The 25,639-nt window shown below is 37.5% G+C and overlaps 1 protein-coding gene across 1 annotated transcript in view; it reads right to left on the bottom strand.

The window, feature by feature from the left end:
* The window catches only part of MAP7D2 (MAP7 domain containing 2), an 83,197-nt gene that overhangs the window by 10,317 nt on the left and 47,241 nt on the right, over window positions 1–25,639 (bottom strand). Inside the window, exons 3-9 of the mRNA XM_085323164.1 lie at window positions 25,186–25,263; window positions 21,688–21,851; window positions 13,902–14,016; window positions 10,791–10,901; window positions 9,353–9,475; window positions 6,111–6,259; window positions 4,840–4,967 (exon numbers count right to left, since the gene is read on the bottom strand). Of these exons, the coding sequence (XP_085179290.1) occupies window positions 4,840–4,967; window positions 6,111–6,259; window positions 9,353–9,475; window positions 10,791–10,901; window positions 13,902–14,016; window positions 21,688–21,851; window positions 25,186–25,263 (868 nt within the window). The remainder of the gene's footprint in view (window positions 1–4,839; window positions 4,968–6,110; window positions 6,260–9,352; window positions 9,476–10,790; window positions 10,902–13,901; window positions 14,017–21,687; window positions 21,852–25,185; window positions 25,264–25,639) is intronic.

Here is a 25,639-nt window from a genome sequence, read left to right on the forward strand (position 1 = left end):
GGGGAGGCGAATATCACAGAGTACTGCACTGTCTGTGCTCTCTTGCTCCGCGCAAGAGCCACCACAGACTCCAAAAGCCCTTGGCCTGCTGAAACCACTGGCCCAGCCAGATCCAGGGTTCAACTCAGGAACCCTCTGCCCAGGAGCCCCGTGTAAGCTCAGGCCCTCGCCCTTGGTCCTTGCCTAAGCTACGTTGTAGGTATGCCCACAGCTGGCCTCGGACCTTATTGATCCTGACTCGATGCCCTGTTTTGGCCTCAGACCTGCCTCATTACTATGGCCTTACCTGGCTGTCGTAGCCTCTTGGCTGGCCCTAGTCATTGTCACCAGACCTGTGCTGGCCACCTTTTTGGGTGCTGTGGGCTGGGACCCTGTGGGTGAGTTCCCTGTCCCTGCCCGCCCCACTGCWGCTGCTGCTCCCTGATGGAAACATGCTTTGGGAGGTATGGAAAGGGAAATTCACAGCACTTCCAGATCTTTTACTTTAGTAAAAGATAGAAGCAATGGGAGACGAGAATTACATTGGTTTGTTTGTGGTTGGTTTGGTCTGTTTTTAGCACAGTCTTTAGTTTTCTCCTCTCTGAGATAGAGATGGATTCTCAGGCCCTCTTAAAGATGAGGACAGAGACTTTGATGTCCCCACTTATATGGGCGTATGGCTTACGCTTGCACCTTATCGGTACAGTCATTTTCAACTACATTTCATAAAAAGTATGTGAATAATATAGCAAACAGCCTTTCTTATGCTTCTCCAAAGCCCTGAGCAAAGCTTGTTAATCAGGCACTTTTTCAAAGYGTAGTCCCTTCTTGCTCTCTTTGCTTTACATTTCCAACTTCACCACGTATTTCTTGCAGTGCTTTTAATTTAACTTTTGATTTAACTTTTAATGCTATTAAATTAACTTGTTGTGACAGGAGGAACAAAACAGTCCTATAGCTAAGGCTGAGTCATTTGTAGTAATAGTAAAGAAGAAATTATTCTCTAACAAAGACATGACAATCAGTTTAAATTTACGAGGTTGGTAGGATGGAGTCTRGTCATGAGAACTATGAATCTTGCACTGCATCGTGATTGTGAGCAGACAGGCTCTACAGATTACCTGTTGGACATGAAACGTGCTAAATATATTAAGTAATACAGCTTTAAACTTTTAGACCTAYAGAATTCTTTTCTTAGGCTCTTACTGCTGAAAGAACAAGTATGGTTTACTTGTTTTAAAGCAACTAAAAGAAAGAAGCATGTGAAAAAAAAAACAGTTTACTGCAAGAATGACAACAGCATAGTGTAAGGAGTGGAAAGTAGAGAAAAGTTATAAGATTCTTTATTCAGAAATTTTCAAATCATTTATTTGATGCCAGTAAAAAGTATAAGTGAACAGTGTTTTCCACCTTTTTAAAAACATTTTGTCATCTGGCACTTTTAACACTGACAAAATTGTTACTGGAAAAAAGCCTTGGTCCTACTAGTATTTCGATGATGCCACTTTTTACAAGAAAAGGCCAAACTTATGAAAACAGAAAGTGGGATCATTAACAAAAATGTATAAACATATGGGTCTGCTTAACATCTAGTGTACCTTTATACATTTTTTTTAATGTTTAAAAGTGTTTTATTTTTTTGCCTTGGAGAAAATGGAGGGGTAGTAATGAAATCCTGGTTAGAATATGGGAACACAGAACTGTGCCTTAAAATATGAAGATCAGAGAACTATGAAAAAGACACTCTAAAATTCAAGAAATTGTAGCATCTTAGGTATCTGAAAGTTAGCTGATCTTAGTCACTAGATTGGAAAGAATATAGATGTACAGGAAGCATCTTCCTCTCAAAGGTGCAAAATAAGTTTAACAGCTGTAATTATCTCACCTACACCCCTGTGCTGACATGGGGACAGCAGCTGATAAGAAGCTATTCTCATGGCTTCCACAAGCGCTGCATCTCTATCAGGTCTGAGGATCCATRGGTGCTTAAATTAAAATGCCTCTTAATTAAAGAGGGACAGCAATAACCCACACTGCAGAAGCACRTCTCAGGAACAGCGCAAGAGGAGTCCTGAGCTTATTTTAGCTCAGCATCAAAAAWAAAATACATGTAGCACTACAGAGGCGGAGGTCACATCCAATTTTGAACATCAGCAGCAAGGCAGAGAACAGTGTGCTTGCTTTAAAAGCCAGGTACGTGACAGGTCATGGGTTACAGCAGCTAAGATGGCTAATTTTAAATCAGAAGTCAGCAGCTCTGGCATTTTTCAATGCTGCATTTTTTTCCTCCATTCTCCCTATTATTCCTATGAACCAAAGCTCTGCTGAAATCACACTAAAGACTTCCATGTTCTCAAGCTCTCTGAGATTGCTCTGATCAAATACRACTCCCGGGCGCTCACATTTCTGCTCTATTCTCTTTCTCAAAGGAAGTTTTCTTTCACATTTAGTTTTGATCTTTTCCAGCCAGAAAAAAGAGAATTTCATTTCTCTTTTAAGAAATTTATAAGAACACAAATTCACTATAGCTCTATTTAATATCACTATTTTATTTGGTAGCTGCATTACTATAGATGTGTTCAAAACCTTGAACATCCTCTAGCTCGCTGCTGAAAGAGAATTCAAAATATTCTTAAGCTCTACAGATAATTCAAAATGAAAAGGAAAGATTAGACAATCTAACAGAAAGTTTCAAAAGCCTGACTACCTACATTTAAATCCAATGACCAGCCAGATCATCATCTGTCATTTGAGTTGTATAAAGAAATGAGTATTTTTATGTATTATGCCAATCAGGGTTTCTTTTTTTTTATTATTTCTTAGAAGAATTTTCAAGAGTGAAAGCAGAATCTTTTTGGAGTCAGTAACAAACATATTTAAATCCATCTGGTGTATTTCTCAAGGTCAAGGACAGTGTTCTAATTGGGCCATGTTAAGATTAAATGCTCAGTAATTCTTTTCTAGCTGTGGTTAGAACTAGATCCTCTGGACGAAGACGGGGTGGAGGGGGAAGGAATAACTATCTATGGCTCACAATCACAGAATAAACCACCAGCAGGCCTCTTAATTCCTCCATACGGTATCTGCTTCTTCCTCTAAGCACAATAGTTTATATTCCTTACAGACATTAAAACATTTTCTTAGAAAATGGTTCTCAAACCTTATACAAGTATCTCCTGGGAAAAAAGTCTCAATCTTTGCCTACTGTTTCATGGAAATTAGTTCTACGAATCAAAGTTAGGCAAACTTTTCTGCATCTGTTTGTTTCTCAAAATCTTTTTTTTTTTGTTTAGTGTGTCTCTAGAATGAGATATACTAACTTTTTCAATGTCTGCCCATCATGAAATACTCCATTGTAAGCAATCCATTTCCCTCCAATGATTTTGTTTAACTGTTAAAGCTTCTTGGTATGTCTTTTATATCAGTTAACTGCACTAATATCTGCACTCTGAACAGGGGAATACCAGCAACTTACAGAGTAATATATATTTTTATTGCTCAAACTTTTCTTTATAAATTTTGCAATGCCACTGCACAAAGATCTATTCAAAACTGTAATGAAAAACGTTGCTCCTCAGCTGATTAGCTATTAGTATTTCCTGTTACATGAATTCATATCATTCCATTACACGCAGAATTACATAGTTTGGAATCTGATGACTGTATACATGTAATATTGAAATTTTAAGGATCTGTGGCCCATAATGGAAATATGAACCAAGAATAGCAATTTCACAGATGCATGAAAGAATACRTCTGGAATAGAAAGAAGTCCATCAGCACATGCCAGACAGTTTCCTATATTTTGTCTAATACCAGATTCACACACAAAAATCTTCCTTTATAAAGGGTTACACACACAAAGCCAAACCAGAAAAGGAATGTTAGCTGGTTTTTTTAAGCAGAAGAAATTTGTCAAAACAGAGGTTAGTAAGAGTGGTTCAAAACATAGTCAGGTTCAGGTAAAAAAAATCCTATTTATAATCAGAGAAATGGAGATAATTTCGGAGACAGCTAAGAGTGGGGCTCATGAAAAAGCTTTAGGGAGAAAAAAAAAAAAGGAAATGAGACAACTACCATAGACCATGATTATTCCAGCGTACTTCTGCACCTGAGCCAAACAGTATACTGCTCTAACGAAGCTGAAGACAAATTGGTTTAGACTAGCGAATTTCAAGCTCTGGTACACGGAATGYCCACAAAAAATAATTAAGCAACTTAACTGCCATTAAGCCTAGCTCTGCTATCAGTCCACAAGTCTGTATGAAAGAAAACACAAAGGTCTGTAAAGAAACAAAGACTAAAACTACAYGTTTAGATGAGGCATTGTAAGCATATTTATGGATCCAGGCASTCATGTCAGCAAAAGGAAATGCATATTTTACATGTTGAAATTAATGCTCACATTCTGTGTATTTCTTCACATTAGGCAGAATTTCCTCAAAACCAAATAAAACAAAAGCACGTAAGCATGTTTTAAAATTAAATACATTAAATCTTAAATAGAATTTAATAGAAGTTAACAAATAAAAAGTAGATGCACAGTGATAATTTCTAAAGATTGAGAAAAGGCAGAGAAGTGGCTCTAGTGCCTCTTAGCACAATTTACTAACACACATATCTATTTATCTACATCTCTCTCTGTATATATATATGTGTGTGTGTGTGTGTATGTGTGTATATATGTATGTATATACATATATATAACACACCTATCTATTAAAGGTGTATTATATGAAGAACTAAAATTACTTGTATTTCATGCAGTGCTTTGAAGGAAGTTCCTCAGGAATCTACAGCTTCTTTACAGGCAACAAGAACTTCTCTGCATGTATTAGATTACTAATAAGAAAGGCATACTTAGGTGTTGCAGGTGATGCAGATCTTCTAGACAGGGCAGCAGGAGAATCAGACCTTCTTAGAGGAGATCCCATACCAGATGATGAACCAGGTGTTGATGGTCTCTTCTCTTTCTTTATCTTCTCGGTCTAGAAAAGCAGTTCATTTTAGTTAGAAGCAACACTTCAAACACATTTGATAGTTTTATTAACAAGACGGCATATAACCAGATTTGTACAACATATATTTAAGATGAAAAGCTTACAACTAGGGTATATAATCTTTTACTTTAAATAAATATTTTTTAAAAATTGTGTCTTGCATGGAYATGGTATATAAGTTGCAGATAAGTAATAACACAACAGAGCACTSTCTCCCCAGGAGGTCCTGGGGGGGCACGGGATGGAATTTTAAAAATTATCTAAATCCTACTGATGTGCAACATCTCTYGGGCATGGTCTGTGGCACATCTAGGCATTTCGCATAAATGCTGCTAGATGAAAGGCTGCAGAATCACGCTGAGGAAGACACTGTACAAAACTTCAGCTCCCAGCTTTTGTCTTCTGTTGTACCTCATTTAGATGGTGTGAATCCTTCTGCCGTATATATTAACTATTACAAGACATAGGACTTTATGTGACTGGTTTTACAACACTAGTGTAAGTTTTCTAAAATATACCCTACATTACGTAGACCCAATCAAGCTAAATGACTTGATTTTGCTTTTCTGGAAACTACAGTAGATCAATAATGCAAATTCTAAGTGAACAGCATCTAAAGATGCTGATACAGAGCGAGTTAAACAATTGGSATAAATCAGAGGCATTGCTAATATCCTTGGCAACTTTCCAGAATATGTGCAGCTTGCTAATTAACCAATATGACTGGATTAACTTATACTCATACCCAGTACTAACATCCCATTTGTCATCCCCATTTGCAGAAGTTACAGGCAAGTCCAGAAACATAAACTTCAGTGTCAGAAATATCAGWTCCCTGAAAATAAAGGTGTTGCCATTCCAAACATCATTGTTTAACACTGATTGATTGATTCCCAGAAAGAAGAAGATATTAAAAGGTTGCTGAACAGGAGCATGAAGCTAACGGAGGCATGCAAGACTCATTTTCTTACTGCTGTTTCTTACGAAAGAGGCATCACTTTAGTTTTATGAATCTATAGTTAAAAAAAAAAAAAAAAAAAAAAAAAAAAAAAAAAAAAAAAAAAGAAAGAAAGAAAACAGAAGCCACACCAGCTTATCCAGAAGGGAAATCCAAAACCATTCTTCACTCACCTGAGTGACTTCAGCTGCAGTCGCCCCTTTCATGGCATCAGAAGTGGAGGGTGAAGTCGCCTTCTTTCTGTCTGTGCTTCGTGTGGGGGAAGGCTTGTAGGGAGATTTAAGAGGACTAGCTGGTGCTACACGAGGACAGATATGGAATACTAAAGAGTTATAGTACAATAGCAAGAGCAAAAGGGAGCACAGACAGAGAAGTAAGGGAGAGGAGAAAACAGCATACTTTTCTGTTATAATGCTCAACATCACAAAGGTCATTTTCAAAGYTTTTTTAAAAGCACTTTATTAAACTCACATTATGTAACACATACTCGACATGATCCCAAATTAACTAAAAATGCCTCAACTGAAATTAACATATTTTATAAAATTTTTATTTTTATATCTAAGGTACCACTCTCTTACCCATATATCTTTTGAATTACTTAATTACGACTGTGATTTTTTTCTATTCTGAAAACATCAGCTTCCTTTGCATAGAGTTAAAAAAAAAAAAGTAAACAAATAATTCTAGTTGGATTGCTTTTGAACAAATATTCTGAAACATGAAGGGTGAGGAAATAGGAAGGAATTTTCTAAAATGCCTAAACATGGCAAAAGGCTCCTAAACACCTTGATTAGTTTGCATAATAATGCTTAAAAAAACTTTAAAACCAGTCCTAAACTAAATGCTGTTGTAGTTATTTCAGTTATTAATAGATGACATCAGTTTGAGTGTGACACTGCAGTTTACAGGGCACCTCTTTTTGGACATTTGCTTTTCATTTACCATATGAATGGGACATTTTAAAATGGGATATTTATTCCTCTTTTTTGTTCATATTGCCTCCCAAGATGAAACTTTTAAAAACATATTAAATACAATTAACAGGGCATACACTTTATTAACAAAACAGGGACTAATTACAAGCATAGTGACACTGCGTGTTTCCATTTCTGTTTTATTCAACTGAAGTCAAGAATGCCAACTGTGGAAAACTACTATGCTCAAATTCAGAGAAAAAAAAAATTCCTTTTTTTTTTTAACTGGAGACAGTACCATAAAATTACTCATGATGCCTTTTTGCATGCTTTCCAAGTTTAACTGAAGCTACGTTTCTCTCACTTCCAGCAACTTGGCAAAAATGCTCTGAATATGAAGAAAAACTTTTAAAGTTTTCATTCYTAAATAAAATATGCACTTTTACTTCAACTATAAAAAAACCCTGAATCATAAATTTCCAGAAACTATTGCTTGCCTTGGTATGTTGACTGAGTGATGTTAACAACGCATTGCTTTAGAGGAAGAGTCTTAAACTGAAGACCTTCGTTTCCAAGCTTGCAGAAAATGCAGGAGAGCGAGTTTTGCCCAAACATGATGCACAGCAGGTGCTTATAAAAAAGGAAGGACCCCAGTCCCTGTTCAGGAAGCCACTTCTACTGAGAGACGTTAAAAGGCCACTGCGCCAACCCAGAATTAAGTCACTGCCTGAGAACAAAAAGTACTCTTCAACAAGTGTTATGTTTTTACCCCTCACAAAGCACATGAAAGAACAGAGGGGAAAATGCCCTTTACACTATAAATACAGGATCCTCCCTCAGCCCTTTGCTGGTAGTTACTGACAAGAGTGTCAGCAGCTGCTCTGTGTATGGGTGATGTTTGCAACCCGAGCCAGGGAATGACAAGAGGGTGCTGGTTCAGAGAGAGTTCCCAGAACCAGCGCTGCTTCGGCCGAGGGGAAGGGAGAACTGCAGGCAAACTGCAGCCTTGAGAGACTTGCTGGCACGCTGCTTTAAAGGTCCTGCGGTGATGACAGAGGTGAGACTGAGACTTTGCAAGCACATGAGTGGAGAAAGGTAAAGAGAGTCCCTATTAAGCTCTTCAACATCAAAGACAACACAGAARACAACATCTGTAGGTAGTCCTGCCAATTCACCTTAACATTTTCAGCAGAATAATCTGATCTAATTCAGAGTTGGCTTTACCAGCAGCTGCTCCCTGAACAGTAAGTAAACCGGGTATTTTCTTACGTGCAAAGTACTGTTATGACAACAGTTTGGCTTCCAACAGATGTTAATTTTAATGTAGAAACAAAGAAAATAATTTCAGAGCCAGTTAATACCAGTGTCTTTATACACTGCAACTAGGAAGTAATGTGCAAAAGAAAGGATGTTTACTTTGTAACTCACTTTTAAATATCTTGGCATTAAGAGCACAGATAAAAAAACTTGAGCATACTTCAACTAGGCCACATGACAGTACTGATCACAAGATGACCAACCCTTTACATTTTAACCACTTCTGTCCTTAAAAACAAACAAACAAAAAAATTCCTTTTGCAGAAAGGTGGGTTTTTGTTTTGTTTGGGTTTTTTTTTTTTTTTATTTGTTTTTCTTTGTGTTTTGAATAAAAATGCATAAAGGCTGTCAAACTTCAGTCCCTTCTGCAAACACTTATGAGCAGGTATAACTTTAAAACCAGGACAACTCAAGTAGTAGGTATATAAAATTAGGCACTTGCCTAAGTATTAGGAGGACTGGAAACAAATTAATTGAATAGATGTTTGCAAAACAAGAGTTTTYGACTGCCATTTACAGATCAGAGCAATACTTATATAATTTTTAATTTAAGCAACACTTGAATAATTTTTAGCTTGTTGAAGAAGAATGATTACTGGAACTGATACGTTCCAATTAGTATCTCTATGTTTTTCCTCTAAACAAAAATCAAATATCAATATCTATCTACAGATATTTATACATATGTATATAAAGACAAAGGTGATTTAGCAGCGAAGAATGGTACCCCCATAAAAATAATTAAAGCTGAAATGGTGGCCTGGGGTTTTTATTCTGGATATTGCCTGAGTATAAAAGGCGACAACATTAATATAATCAATCAAGACTTTGTGTTCTGCTCTGATAGGTATCTCACAAGGGTCTAAAAGACAAACTATTTCATAAATGAATATATTCAGTCTTCCATTGGTTTAGGTTTTACTGATTTTGTCAATTCAAGAGTTCATAGCTATGTTCTTTAAAAAAAAAAAATAGAACAATAAAGACTCAATGATTCCTTTTTTCCCAACTTCTAAACACACTTATCAAGAGCAGCTTCTTTAATAGTTTTTTTTTGTTTGTTTTTGAACTACTGTATAAACTCTCATTTGGTTCACAGCATTCCATTTCTTTAAGCAACTACTTAAATGCAGCCAAAAACATACCTTAATGGTTTCAAAGTGAATAATTCACATTTTTACCTGGATTATTGTACTGCTCAGAAAGCATTAATGTACTCCTGCTTCTGGCTAAGGAAGACTGTGTGGGAGTCAGCAGTCGAGAAACAATAAAGTTTTCCATTGGACTAAGATGCATGCGGTGAGCTGAAGGATGGGAGCAAACAAAATAAATTTTAAAATGCAAGAACAAAACACAAAATGATGCTTTAAAATAACTGAAATAAAACAATGAAATGATTAAATGAAATGGGAAAAAAAAAGTCTTGAAGTGTTGAGATTTAAAATAWTTAAAAATAATTTTAATTCTCCTCTGAAAAGAGGTTTCTGGTTTCTCCATCACTCAAAGCCACCTAAATTATCTTCAAACCTGTGCAATAAATATAGTAAGGTTAAGACTGTGTTGCATTTTGTTCCCACACAAAGGCAGAAGTTCCATTCTGCAAAATGGTTGCTTTCATGACTCAGCATGGAAAAGGTTTGCTTTGTTCCCCAGCAGATAAGGTGAAACACTGGTGTAACAGTGCAGCTACTCACTTTGTGCCAGTCATACTGGAATGCATTTAGAATTTGCAGTCTCACCCCCATTACATAACCTTTATTCATACAATATGCCTCCAAAAATATAAGCACCAACTATGCAAGAAACATTTATAAATGTTTCTATTACATGCACCTATAAGGCCACCTCTCAGAATAACCTCAAAGCTACGGATATGTTTTCATTAAGCAACTCAAAAATGAAAGGAAATTTACCTTCCCTTTTCATTCTAAAAATAYACCTTCACTGTCACTTATTTCAGTCAATATATCTTTCTCATTAGAGTTAAAAAGGGAGGAAAAAAAAGAAAGGAAATAAGATATCCAGAAAAACAAAGACATGCAAAGAGTTGACAGTGGCATAATTCTTTCAGTCCTTTCTGTAGTGTTTAGTAACCACTAATCCTGCAAGATGATCATCTTTTGCTGAGCCTCTCATGGATCAGGTTTTCAAATCAAATCAAAGGACTCCAAAACTCTGGTCACCAGATTAAAATCTCCCAGGTGGCTTCTCAGACACAGTTCTGCCAACACTGCGTCTCGTGTCCATTTTTGTGCCACAGGGCTGGTTTGTTTATTTTATTGTATTTTACTTTTTATTACTTGGCTATGGCCATACAGACTTRGAAACTGCTGCAGCTGCAGTACATTTTTACAACCCTGTTTGCTAAAGTATCACAAGCAGAAAATTACGTGGTAAAAACCACAATGTTTGTCCCTGGCCTGGGGTCACCACGCTCTCAGGCAGGCTACAAAACTATTCTATTGTATTTCACACTAACAGTTAACTTACGACCCTGCAAAAGTTTGAATTATTTTGAATAACTGATATAAGAGAGTTACGTAGACATACGGACAGGAAGAAGAGCTTTAAACACCGAAGGAGAGTTTATGCTGCTAAGAGACCAGCATATTCACTTGCCTCTGTCAGGGGAATGTGTTATTGCCGCTGTGGAGGAGGAGAGGCGCTTACTGATTGGCGACTCCATTTGCTTTGGCAGATTCATTGTAGAAGCTGAAAGTTTGTCACACGCTGCAGAGAGACGCATTGGAAGATATTTGTATTCGTATCACAGTGTTGAAAAACTCCCCAAATCAACCTCGCCTTTTGTACTCCTGGCCCTGGCCGCAGCACCGGGTAAGACCCYGGGAGACAAGCGTGCTCCGGCCGCTGAAGGACCAGCAGGCTCTGAGCTACGCTTTGGTACGCAGCGTGGCTGCTCGTGAGTTTAACACCTCTGTGTCACCGTAGCCCACGTTCTAGAGTGCCACAGGCAAACAGCTGCCTATCAGGTCTGAACGAAGCCATTCTGATAGAAGATAGACGACAGCGGCACAGGCAGAAAGCTACCTAAAGAAAACGATGAATTGCATACATGACAACTCTCAGCTCCTCACCTCCGCTCCCCCTCCCCTCACTTTCGGTCCGGAAGAGCTCGGGTGGGTCTCGGACATTACTCTAGCACAAAAATCACACGACACTCTTATATCTGCATGATGAGAAATCACCCTTACAATGACTGTTTTGACACCAGCCATTTGGCTTTACCTTTCTGTGCTTGAGATTTTTTTTCTTTTTCTTTTTCTTTTTTTTTTTTTTTAAGAAAAAAAGCTTCTGGTACTACCTCAAGCACTTTCATTTTTGTGCTGTTATTTCTTCTGCAATGCTGCTTGACAAAGCCTGCTTGAGCACAATACCTACTTCTTACTTTGCTATTTATTCAACAGAACAACAGAAAAATTTTATCCAAGCACAGTATACTACTATATGACGATTGCCGCACAGTGCTTGGGAGCTAAAAGCGTAGAGGCTTTGTCTTTTAAGTTTGAATTCTGTTTCTTTCAAAGATAAAAATACTTTCAGCTAGAGACATATGTGCAGCCCTAATTCTGCAGGCCCAAAATATGTTACAGCATTGCCCATCACATTAAGCCTCAGTGGGATCTGCCAGATTTGACTTCATCTATTACAGTAAGTACAGCAAACAACATAATTCTCTACGGTCCCTCTTTAATAAAGCAGGTACAACACTGGTGTGCTACAAAGCAGGAGCTGCACATCCAGATCTCTTCTTTGTGAATAAGTAACGATCAGTGCAAAAATTTGATTCTGTTTGCGCAAAATAATAGTTCTGGGAGAGCGTGTGCAGAACAACAGATACTGTGCATCCTGCGGGAGTAATATGCAAGCCTAGCTGCTGCTTTTCGGGGAGGAAAGGAGCTAGTTCTTAAAAGTACAGGCTGTGTTATGTTTTCAAAGAGCCAAGTACATTTGCAACCAAAATTAGAAATCATCTACGCAATCCGGTCTTAAATTTGGAGCGCTCGTCTACTTCACAGTCCTCTCAGGAAAGGGGTGGGGGGAAAGATAACTGAACAATACCAAAAAAAAAAAAAGAAAAGGAAAAAAAAAGAAATATGGTTGCTTAACCACAAAGTCAATTATCTGAGTTTGTTACAAATAAGCATGGTCAAAATCCACTTTAGTATCCTGAAAATATAGCATGGCTATACCTACCAGATTTGTTCTTTCTTAAAATACTGCAGTAAAAAACCCTCAAGATGAAAAAATAGGACTGTTTTGATGAAACACTCTCTCCATAATGCATTTTCTGTTACTATGCAACTGAGTTTTTTTTTAAACAGCACCTACACCTGGGCATGTACATTAAAACTATAAAATATATGTATATTTATATTTATACACACATACACACAAACACAGAGTACCCACAGAATTAACAGAAGTGAGAATCTGAGTTGTAGAAGTCTACAGTTGGTGAGAAAATCATGAAATGCCTCGACTGTGTTGGAATGTGAGGCATGCACGGCTCCACCATGGCAAAATTAAAAGGAAATTAAACAGACATTTAGTCCACATCTCTAACAGTAATGCTGTATCAGACTGAAATAATAAGAAAATAGTGGTTAGGAAGGACGAGATCAGTGGATGGATTACAGTGATTAGAACAGTTATAAACAAGACATGATGGTACTGTGATTCTCTGAAATACCATTGAAGGAATCAGCAGGAGCAGTGGAGGTCACAGGGTCTGGAGGAAGGGTGTTGGCAGCTAAACCTAGAACAGGGAGTGGGGTATTTTCTGATTCACCTACACAGCAGAGAAATCAAGAGCAAAAAGAGGTGAAAGAAATTACTGGATAAGTTGGGGGAGGTGGAATTAAGCATAAACTGCATCACAAAAACAAAGTGGTTTCTTTCTTGAAGTATAAAAGACTTAATTGTAGTGCAATGTCAAATACATTTATTTTCCTGGCTTTTTAAAGCCATGAAAATTACGACATGAAAAAATGTATGCCTTTTTAGAGTTAAATATATTTACACACTGTTTAAAAGAGAGCAACTGTCGTATTTCACCACCACCCAAATACGGATAAATTCTTCCTATAACAATGGTTTAGTCAAACCTGGTAAATCTAAATAAGTTAAATGATTCAAAACAGAAAACATGCATCTCTGAAATATAAAAGCTGTACATGACTGATTATGAAATAAACAGATTGTTCTGAAACAAAATCAAGAAGAGCAACAAAAAAAGTATGCGAGAGGAAAAACCTGTTTTAAACTGCAGGTACTGCACAGTCATCCAGAAATTCCTATCAGGTTTTAGAAATACTAAACAAAAATAGATGGTCTTTTGCAAGGCTTGGGCAGCACTTAGACCTTTGGTGAATATTAAATTTGCTAACTGTGTGCATGGGGAGACAATGCGGGGGAGGACAATAAGGGGAAAAGAGCATAAATCTTAATTTTAGCATTTTGTCATCCTCCAAACAGATTTTGATTACTCTGTTAAAGTGATCTGCATTCCTAAAGTTAGGAGTGACCTTTCTCCCCAGAAAGTATTAAAAGAGGAAACATGGTAAACCATTACAAAGCACTTATTCACACCCCAAGTCAGGAGCCCTGATAATACTACACTAACTATAATATGTATCATGCTTGCTATCTTCACAACCTCATGCATTTTGCACTTCGGGATCTGCAATGCAGGCAGCCTGTTTCACTTACCATCTCTCCCTCCTGAGCCTGCAGCCAGTGCTCCTCCCCACGACCATCGCTTCTGCTTCTGTTCCAGTTGCTGGCTGCGTTCAAGGGAGCGACGCATCATGGCTTCTAAACGTTCCTGGTTGTATTTGGTACCAAAAAAGAAAAGATTTTTTTTTAAAAAAAAGAGAGAGAAAAACAGACCTAAATCAGTTCTTTTGGAGCTTTTTTCCCCCTCTTCTGAAATCAGGTTAAAAATACACACACAATATAAACAGTTCCCCTGTTGCTCCACATGAGATGATTACAGGAGTTTGTCTGCAATAAAAGAAAAAGGATTGAATAAAGAAGGTATCAGTATGCCTACCTACCTCCAGATACGTGTATCCTTTGTCTGCAAGCCACTGAGGTCACTACAGAGGCCTAAGTAAATAACACAGGTTGCATCACTGCCTAGCATCTGCTCCTGCTGGTGAAGCTGCTGCTGTGCTCTGGACTTAATTTGTGTAAGAATAATGCTCGACAAGCATTAACTCCTTCTTGTCTATGCAGACCTCAGGATTTTTTCTATCCCTGGCTGAGCACAGCTAAATTGCTGCAATGCCAGTGGCTCCTCCTAGCCACGTAGATAAATGATCACTTCAAACCCAAAGTAGGTTACTTTGCAGGATGACCAATTTATTTATTTATTTTTACAAAACCTCCCTCCTTTCTTCACTATGTTCTTTATATTCTAGGTATTTAAGAGCTTCTGATTTTTTTTTCTGCCATTTATATTAGAATGAAATTTACTCAGATGCACATTTTTAAGCAAATGCCTAGATTGTTCTGAGTGTTTTTTTTTTTTTTTTTCTTCCCTGCCATCTCCATATTCTTTTCTATGCTTTGGTGCATCATGATTTTCAGAAGGGGGAGAATCATAAGATTTCTTCCCCTCCCTAAATCTTGCTTTACCTTTAAGTTATAGCTGGGCACCATCTTCTCGTCCTATCTCCGTCATCCCTTAACCCTCACTCAAACCTCCACTAAATTTAGTTCCCACCTCCTCCCTTTGCTAGTTTCTCTATGGTTTACTGCTGTGGCAATAATTTCTCCACCTTCCCTCTTTCTCCTTTCAAGCAGATAAAATCCGATCATTCCCCACCCAGCATGCCATCATCCTTGCATGCCTTCCTCCTCCCAGCAGCTCACTTGCATTTAGCAAACTCTTTACCCTCATATTTCAGCGATCTGATTTATACCGCTGAAGATTAGCCTGCTCATGCTGCCTCTTGCTCCTGCCATAGTGTTTTTTAATTCTCTTTTTGGATCAGTCCTATTACTTACTGCTTTGGCTGTGTATTTCTGGTCTAAAATTCCCACTCCATCCACTTGAAACTCTTGATCAGCAGACGCAGGTTTCTCATTCCTGAAGCTCTGTTTCTATGATTACATCATACCTCTTTCCATTCTTATCAATCCCCTACCCTGTCTCCAGCATCTTTTGGCATCTCAGATCAACCGTGTCGATAGCTTTCCTACATCCCTCAGCCATATTATTTCCTCTCACTAACTCATGACTTTGGTTCAGGCCCCCTATTCCTCCTCCCTACCATATTTTATCACCTTATTCAATCTTTGTTCAAATATATCTCCTGTCTCCCCACTGATGTCATCTCTGGCCCTGACACTAGGTGCCTCCAGAAGCTACCTTACTTGAAACTTTTATGCATGCATCTGTAAGCTTTGTGTAACCTCCCTGAGATTCTGTCCACGTTTACTGGATCTCTACAGTCTGTATGATCTCTCGTCCTCTTCTGGGCATCTGGAATATATTTTCGTCTCCCCACTTCACTGAAGAATGAAGTCATGCCATGACTTTCATGACTTCTTGTAATTTATTTCTGATTAAGGTTTCCATCTCATCCAAACCTGCTACCAACTACTCATTGATATCTACAGCAAGCCACTACCTTTTTCTTGTTTTAACTCTCTCTTAATTTTATTATGTATCACGTGTACCATAAAGAATTTCATTACACCATAACGAATTTCATTACATTAGCCTCTATATGAAGACTAAAAAAGACCATTCTTGTGCACTCAGTCTTTCTCAGCTCTCCTGCCTGTTACCTTTCAGCCAGGTGGGCTATCCTGCTATCACAATATCTGCTGCCATCTCTGAGAAGACAATCTTTGGGTATGCTGCTCTAAGCTCTCACTTCAGTTTTGTCTCCCCTCTTCATCTTCGGATCGTGATGCATCAGCTAACCTTACGCAAAGATGTTGAAAGCAGGCAGCAGCTTCTTTTCCCCTTCTTTTCTTTTCCTGTCTAGTCAATGCCATCAGTGTCCAGGCAGGCATGCAAACTCTACCTGTCATTCTTCTCTTTTCTCCCTGAAAGGCACAAAGCAGCATAAGGCTGAAGCCTTTTCTGCAATAGCACATAAAAAAGCATATCCTATTGAATATCCTATTTTTGAATATCCTATCACTTCTTATCCATACTTTGTCTCTTTTTATGAGAACGCTATCTTTCAGTCTCCACAATCCAAAGTCATCCCCTCTGCTTTAGTTTGCTTCTTACTGCTTGATGATGCAAGTTTCACATTTAAAAATGGGTGTGTGCGGGCTCTGTATTCAAGTTCAAGCTTCTCACTTTTGTCTTTACTTCACACTTCGCAACTAGCTTCATTTTCTTTCAGTCCCTTTTCTATACTTTTTCCAAACCTCCTATTTCATCATCAATTCTTCTCTGCAATCTGCTTCCATTCTTCTTTTCATTACTTTCTTCTGCTGTTTATCTCGCTCCAATCTACCTTTCTACCAACTCTCTAAAAAGTAAAATAATCCTACTATTTTTCCCATTAAAGCATACATTTCTACAGATTTTTTTTTCTTTTTCATGACTAATGGATATTATTGCACATTAATCAAAAAAGATAACATGAAAGCAGATARTAAGTTTCAGTTAATTATCTGGGCAACCTCTGTCCATTTATTCTTTTTCTAATGGTACTTGAAGCAAGGACCAACATTTTCTAGTCTGCAGACCACAGAATACATTTATGCCTCCTAGKGTAAAAAGCACTATTTTACGAATAAAATAAAATGCAGGAGGAAATGGCTTAAAAGAATAAATGATTTTTCATACATATATGAAAACTCATGCTGCCTTACTTTTTAAGGATGAAATGTTCAATTATATGATATGGAGAGGATCATTCATTTTAATCTACAAAGAGCCTTTCATTAAAGCATTATAGAACAAAATTATTAAATCTCACAAACCCTGTAGATACAGCTTAGATAAAGAACAATATGAAACCCATTTTACATAAGAAGAGGGTAGTTATTAAAACCCATTTTAAACTAGCACAAGGATTTGAATTTTAAAAATAAACAAAATAGAAATCAACTTTAAGACACAGAAGCATAGCAAAACCAACTCAAACATTAATACTTTTTTTTTGGCAAGGACATAAAGCTTTTTTTCATCAGCAAACAACGTACAAAAAAAAATCTGTCGTCTGCATTATAGTGACAGTGCTGTCTGAAAAACATATCGAACACTATCTATCTGATCCTCATTTGGGAGCACTAATTGGCATAGATACAGAGAAAATAATCTCTGCAGTACAGCTATAGTGAGCGTCCATTAAATGAACTTTGCATGCAAGTTAAATAAAGAATGAGTAAATCCATAAAAAGAGGGCCATCTACTGCTAGTATCTAAAATATACATGCTACTTTCTGTAATTCTTAGTTTTTTATGAACATTTTCTCAGACTAAATAACAAACATTTAAATTGCATAAATAAAAAAAAAATAACAGCATGGATGTAAGTAATTTGACCAAAGTACTTTCCTTTTAGTACTTTCCTATATAAAATATGACACATGCATGCAAAAAGGAGCGCTGGAGAGGAGGGTCGCTGCAGTCACTCGGACAAACTCTCCTCCTTGTTGTGGGGGTTCTCTGCTCTCCTCCAGGTGCGCTGCATGCAGAGCAATTTCAACCAAGTTGGAACATAATTTTTATATTACTTGCACAACTGAATTCTACTCATTCTATGAATTGCCAAAAGAGGTTTACAAAGTGTTCATTACTTCAATATATTTTAATTTGAAAAGTAATTAACTGACGATATATCATCCTGAGAATTTTCCATCACTTGTGTTTAAGTGTATGCTTTTTCCAAATATAACATAAATAATGTGTATACCAAAACAAACATCTAACTAAAAGGAAACTTTCCAGGATATTCTTTTCCATTTTGCAGTTGTTACTTCAGTCTCCTGAGATTTTGTGCTAGACTAGATTTGTTTCTGTCTACCTGTTTTTCCAGTTGTTCATTTAAATATTAGTATATTAGTAGGATCAGCAATAATTTTATCAATTTCCACATTAACAATATTTGATGATTTTATCAAGAGAAAAAGATGTTTGATTAGATGAATACTATTGCCTGCTATAGCTCCTACTTGCACAAGTACCCTTAACTTGGCCTGTGCAAGTTATCGCGGTATTCATATCATCTTATGCAATACAACAGCAGTAGAAGAGTGCTGCTTCTAATGAGGTTTTACAACATACTGCATACAATAAGACATGTATATTAACAATATATTTCCAAAGCATGTAGAAATTTCAGGACAGGAAAAGGAAAAAAAATTACCTGAATAATAATTATCAACTTTGCTTTTGCTCAGTCCCAAYACCACTAGATACTCACTGTTCGTTAAGATCAACTCTTTAATAGCTTCTGTTGAACAACAACATGCTTTTTTCCACAGGCCTCAGGATTACTCTTACTAATGGAAATGCACAGTTTAAAAATGAATATGGAGGGAAGGATGGTGTTACCAAAGATCTCTACAGATAAGATAAAGCTGTGAGTGTAGAAGAGTGAGGAAAAATGTCAGACATGTTTATTGAGTTCCTGTCTGAGGAACTGCTTTTGAAAGAATAAAACAAAAACACTTCCATTCCATTCTGCAACATGCTCTACATACCCTAGAGAAGAGCTCTGCTAGAACACCTTCAGTTCCATTAACATATCCTTTAAAATTACAAGCTCTTATCTGCCACTGTAAAGGGAAAAAGGATTGAGAATTGGTGGAACTTTGACTACTTCCTCTTTGAAGTCCTTCACAAGCAAAACAGCCGAGCAGGTGATGCTCAAGCGTGGGAAGTGAAGAAGCCCCTTCGCTGAGACTACTAAGAACCATTCACCTCTCAAAGTCTTGCAGACACAACAGCAACATTTTCAAGAGAGAGATTTTGATGAACTGTTCCCATCACAAAAATGCACTGCCTCCAGTTGCGTAAAGAATGCAAGAAAAAAGATTTAAGGAATACATAAAAGACACAGCCAATATGGCAGAAGCAAGGAAAAAAATCTCTTTACATGGCACTCAGGACACCTGATGGGCAGGTGTCAGTCCACTGGCACTCCAGTCTCCATCAGTGCTGAAAGGAGAAACAGGGAGCACTTGCTGAGGTATATTGGCTCACCAGTCAGGGCACACTTTCACAGCTGGGGGAAATACAGGTTCAAACTCCTTCTAGTTAAAGAAGGTCTCAAGCATCCAGGATGACTCATGAGCAATGAGTAATTTGCAGTACCTATGGAGCTGCAACTCCATCAGCATCCTTACTCAGACCTCTGTTGCTGCTACACACGTGGGATTTGATGGGCAAACCTGTGACTCATCAGAAGAACTTGTGGGTGATTTGACAAAACCTTCAGCAAAATTCAAATGGAATCCTAGAACACAGGAATGATGAGCAAAGTTTTGGGTGAAATTACTATTTTCCAAGTTCTAGCAACAAAATTATTTTGAGTCTCTTCTAAATGTGCTATAGAGGAGAAATATTTAAGCATTTAAGGTAACTGTGAAGGGATGCAAGAAAGTGGCAAAGTCTCCCTTCCTTGACTTCCTTCTACCCCTATCCTTCCCTTTTCTGCAGATTTTTCTTCTCTGCACCCTTCTCTTTCAGAAGCTCCTGGATCTGGATCTCCTCCGCTCCCAAATAAACAAGTAACTTCTCATGTCCTCCTGCCCACATAGCCCTCCTCAGCTTCCTCAATCTGTAGAAAGAGAAGTAGAGCAAATGAAAGGGAAAGGAGCCAGGCTTGGGCCTGCTTCCACTCCTGAAAGGCTTTGGACTTCTTAAGCTTGAAGGACAGGCTCAGAGAGCAGAGCTAGGAGTGGTACCAATAAAAAAACTGTATGCTGACAGGCAGCAAGCCTTTCTCTCTTGGTTAAAGAAGCTTCCCAGCATGGGTTGTGCTTCTGGGGAGCAGTTCAGGCTATAACAGACTTGCTGATGCTGGGGGAGTACTCCTGAAAAGTACTGCTGTATTCTTGGCCTGTTCTTACATCCATCTCAGCGCAGGTGGCCATTACAGCAGATGGCTTCCCCCAAAATGGACCTTCGGGTCTGACCAGGCACAGCCCCAGGTGCTCTTATGTCTTTGGTTTCCCCAGCACAGGCAAAGCATGCAAGTGCTCATTTCACCTATACCTCTTGCCTCTCCTCTCCCATGCCTCCCTCTACTGTACTTCTTGGGCAGCAGGTTTCAGAAGTGTCTGTATTTGCTACTTCTGACACTCCCTGTAAAGGGGATCAATTTTGCTTAGCTGAAAAGGTTACAGCAGCTGGAAATATTGGGGAAGAAGTACTGCCATGTCAATGATGTCACTGCAGAAGGAGATAGACCTTTCCCCTTTGTTATGAAAACAGACAAAAACAGGGAAAAAATGTCAAGTGATCCACATGTCAAAATATTTTAAAATGAATTTTCAGCTATTATGCAGAAGCCAGAATCAGTATGTTACAGTTGAAAGAGGAATGGCAGCACGGCAGGATATAATTTTCTCTTCAGGTTAAAATAAGTGAAAAATCAAACACAGAAGAAAATTCAACGGACAGAAATATGTTATTCTGATCCTATGTGGAAGTGTTCTCCCTCTTTTGCAAGGATATTTTGATCAAAAGGAAAATAAGAAAAGGGGGAGAGTTAGTAACTGCAGATTTCTAGAGCCTTTTTCCATAAGAACTAGGAAAAAATCAACACCATCTCTCTCTGTTTTTCTTTTTCTTTTTTTTTTTTTAATCACCATTCTCTTTTCAAAAAATCATTAATTCTTTATCAGTTGCAGTAGCAGTGCTGGTGTTTTCTACAGAACATCATGCAGGGAGACACATACTGCATTTAGAAACCTGCATCAGAAGTAAGACACACTAGAGCAAAGAAGAACCTTAAATGATCTCTATAATAGAGACAGTAGAAAAGGAATACGCAAACRCGCTTCTAATTAATTCTATTCTATGTTAGAATTTTAAACCAGCCTAGATTTTTATCTGCTTTAAGTAAAAATTTCTGATTTTGTGTAACTGAGGAAAACAAAAAAAACTAYATAAACATGATTTCAGCTTCAGTGGTCAGTGCAAACAAAACTTTAAAAAAAAAAGTCTTCCCATTTTCTGGAAACAGTCCTCTTTAAAAGCTAACCTTTGGAAAGCTAGTGCTTTATGTCTGACCATCCCTGGTATGTTAGCACAAGTAGGTGACTATCCTATGAGATCAGAAAAAATTCAAGCAACAGAAAAGCCTCTGARAATACTTTTGATGCACAAGTGGTAGTAGAGCATTTATAGCAGTGGTGATATGTGGYTCCCAAAGCAAGGTACAAGCATCTCTGAATCAAAAAAAAACAAAAACAAAAAAACAAAAAAAGCAATGTAACACATGTCATATTCAGCTATGTTTTATGCTAGCTTATATAGCAGCTCTATGGCATGTCTCCCAGTAGACCTTACCTCCTCCTCTTTAAGCTTTTGTCTCCGCTTTTCTTCAACGGCTGCTCTCTTCTGCTCCTCTCTCTGTCTCTGTTCCTCCAGTCTTCTCCATCGTTCCTCCACTTGCTTTTCATATTGAAGTTTTGCCCTTCTCTCCTTCTCCAGTATCTGCTGCTCCCTAGCAGCTTAGACAGAGAAAAAAGTGCCTTTCACTTCCTGCAGACTTTCCCCTGCTTCAAAATTAATTCGGTAGTATGACATGATAGAGTAAAATAACAGATACAAATACACAGGGTTTTAGTGCCCTAAGCTCAAAAGCATGGTGCATAGAGGTGCTGGAATGATTAGCAAATCTAACTGATCCACTAAGTAACAGGGAAGCCCTCTGGACACAATGTGACAGTGTGCCCCCTTACTGCTTTAAAAAGACCAAGTAGAACAATAAACAGCTCATCTTTTGTATATGCTTCAAATCCTTCTGCAGCTTACAGGCCAAATTCTTCCTTTAGACATAACACATGTTCCAAGTAGGTTTTAAAGTGAATCAGTTATATCTGTTGAAGCAAAAGCCCTTGGAATTTCCTWAAAACTATGCTTCGCTTTATGGTGCTATCTTCAAAATAAATACACAGGAAACATATGTTAAACTTCCCAGGAAGTTTTGAAAATACACCATTCTATTAATAATTTGGTGTTAAATTGTTATCCACTTCTGGCACTTTACACAAAGAAAATTCACTGTTATTACTGAGAGTTTGTCCCAGTTGCTTATTCCACCTGTAGTCCTAATCTTCCAAGACATTAAATTTGTTATTATGGAAATTAATGATGCAACTACACAGACAGGACTGTTGCTTCAGGTTTACATAGTAATTAAGGGGAATTAAGTAGCAGAAGTTAGTGTGATAAATCAYGAAGAAAAAACAGTTCTCATGCAAATGTGTTCCATAAAAAAGCAGGAAAGGAGGAGTTTAATAAGCATGCTTATATACACACAAGTCTGTAATATCATATACCAACATACATACCACCAGTATGAAAGAATATTATCATCACAGTTGCCTAAGAACTTGAAAGTTAGGGAAAGCCAGAATTAACACTGTTTATACAAAAGCTGGTGCCCTACTCTGCTCACCTATTCAGCCCTAGTTTAATATTCCAGCTGCTGTTTTGTTGCCAGCAAACTTTCCCCCTGCAAACTCACCTTCTTCACATCACTCCCAGGCTGCTTTGGCAGTTACACCAATTCCTTCTCCTCACCCCAGGGCTCTTTACCCACAGCCACAACCTTCAGTCACTCCTAGTCCCCATTTGTCCCCAAGCCCCTCGTTTAATGTCAGTGCCCCCCAACATCAGATCCTTTTCCAGAAGTTCAATTTCTTCCTCTTGAAAACTGGCTCCTTGTAAGATCCAACTTCTTCCTTATGCCCAGACTCCTTTACTGAACACCAAAACCTTCTACCTTATTCTTGTTAGAAATATGGCCAGTGATGTCTTCCCACTTTGCCTTATAATAACTCGCTATTTTTTTTTTCTTTTCTGCAGAACAGGGAAACATGAGAGGGGTATTAGTGCTGTAGACAAACCTGGATTCTTAAGACAGACTTGTCAGCAGATACAGAGTTACCTCAGAGACGATGAAAGATCAGTGATCGGTCTTAGCAGTTAATGACTACTAGCCATTTCAGATAGAACTGCTGAAAACAGCATGCTGGAGCTGATTAGGGAAAAAAAAAAACAAAAAAACAAAAAAACACACACACACACGCACACAACAGCAAGTGTCCGGAGATTAGTGCTAAGATTACCTTCTGACTAAGGAGGTGAAACCTGGGACTGATTCTGGACAGAGAAGCACACCATTCTGTTATCATAGACACGTATACAATTCTTGTTTCTTAATTTAATTTAGAGATGTGAAAACACTGATTAATAAGTTTGGGCTTTAACGAGAAAGTCATTCTACATTGCTGCAAACTATCTGCTGGCTGCATGGAGATTTCTCCTTTTGGGGAACTTGTTTTTTTTTGCCTAAACTTCCAGAAGAAATATGCCACAGATAGACATCTGCTGAGGCCACAGTCCAGAGCTATACATTCCAGAAATGGACTTAACCTTAAAGAAWTATGCTTCCAGAAAACATGTATGAAATCTGGAAACAAGAAATGCAATTAAAACCTTTTCCTCTGTCTYCTCTGCGCCAAATCCCCTTGGCCAGCCAGTTCCAAGATTCTCCAGCTCTCAGATTTCCTCTTACCCCATTTCTCTTCCACTTCTTAATCCAATTCCTTTTCAACCTACTCATCGTGTCACTTTCTCAGGAACCAGCAAAGAAGGAATAATCACAAAGACAGAAGAGAGAGTCTGGACTGAATATACCTGCAGGAGATATAAGCTACTACTGCAGAGCATGTCAGATTTACTCAAGTTGGTGCATGCCCATACAGACAGAACCTCTGGGGAATTCAGCTACTAAAAACTAAATCACCACTGCATATTTTGGTAAATTTTCACAGGAACTACAAAAAGGCATCCTTCTAACCAAGCCCACTTCATTAAAAATATCAAATCTCTGCTCTCAGGACTAAGATTTTGTCAAGATATGGTGAACAGTTATTTGTTTCAAGAAAAAGTTTTTTCCTACGATTCTTTTCAGAGATGTCCATGCTATTTTAGTTAACATTTTCTCAAATCCCAATGATTATGATTTGACAAAATCATAAAACACTGATAATTCCCTCTAATAGATATTGTSAGGTAATCTCAAGAAACAGTGCTACCAGCCTTTGTTGTTACTATAATAAGGAAAATTACTTTAACTCTTCATTTTTTTTCCTTTTACTTTATGTATATGGGTACATATATTAAAAAAATATATATAATATATATATACACGTGTATAATGTAAATGAAACTGCAAAACTTTCTCAACATTTCCCTGGAAGTATCAGTAGAAGATTAAAAGCAGCAGATAGTATTTCAATGACTTTGAAAYTAATGCTTACATCATTTGAGAAATGAATTTATATATTTTTCATTCTCTTGAAAGAAAATCTTCTTTAATTTAAATTTATGGAAAAATACCTGTTATAGGCCTATTACTAACTCCAAGACACCTTTTAAGAGGGCTAAAATTTACTAGGCTAAAATTGAGACTGTTTCAGCAAATAATCCTATCACTTCAGTATTTTTCAAGTCTCTTTTAGTATTTGTACAAACCAAAAACCTAACAATCAATATCTCATACATAAACCTATATTCAAAAATACATCCATCAAAGAGGAAAATGAACTTTTAATTACAGTATACAAAGTAGCTGAATGGAAATCAAAGGAGCCCTTGGTTAGATTCATTTATTTTTATATTATCTAATTTTAAATAAACAATTGTAAGTCAAAGAAGACTAAGAATAGCCTGAGCCACAGTATTTAAAATTCAGAACAGGAGAAATGTCATGTTAGTAACTTAAGCCCATTAACATATAGACATAAAAAATACATATGCCCCCCGTTATCTTACCAAGGTATTTCTCCCTTTCTTCTCTCCTCTCCTTTGCCAGTCTTTGTCTTTCATCGGTTTTTAGAAAYCCATCAATGGCTGAAGTCAGAGAGAAAGGAAAAAAAATGTTAGCAAAAATAAAATAAAAAACAGCCGAATGAACTAAAATTCTATTGCATTTAACAACACACACAACAGAAATAATTTTGCCCATCAAGGGAGGGTTATCAAGTTGGGATTTGGATATGTTTGAGAGCAGTATCCTACCTACTGCCGAAGCACAGTCTGTAGTGTAAATACCTGACCCCACTTCCCAGAAAAAGCATTTTGTTGGTCCTTATTTTAAAATAATTCAAAGTATATATTAAAAAAAACTCACATGCAACTACTAGGTATCATCTTTATTAATAACCTTATTTTCAAGCTTTTGGCTAAAAGTAAGGCAGTTCAAGAAAGCTGTAAAAGTMGTACACAA

Source organism: Rhea americana, unplaced genomic scaffold (genome assembly GCF_003343005.1).
Source record: "Rhea americana isolate MKP2758 unplaced genomic scaffold, rheAme1 scaffold_82, whole genome shotgun sequence".
In the NCBI taxonomy this organism is placed as follows: domain Eukaryota; kingdom Metazoa; phylum Chordata; class Aves; order Rheiformes; family Rheidae; genus Rhea; species Rhea americana.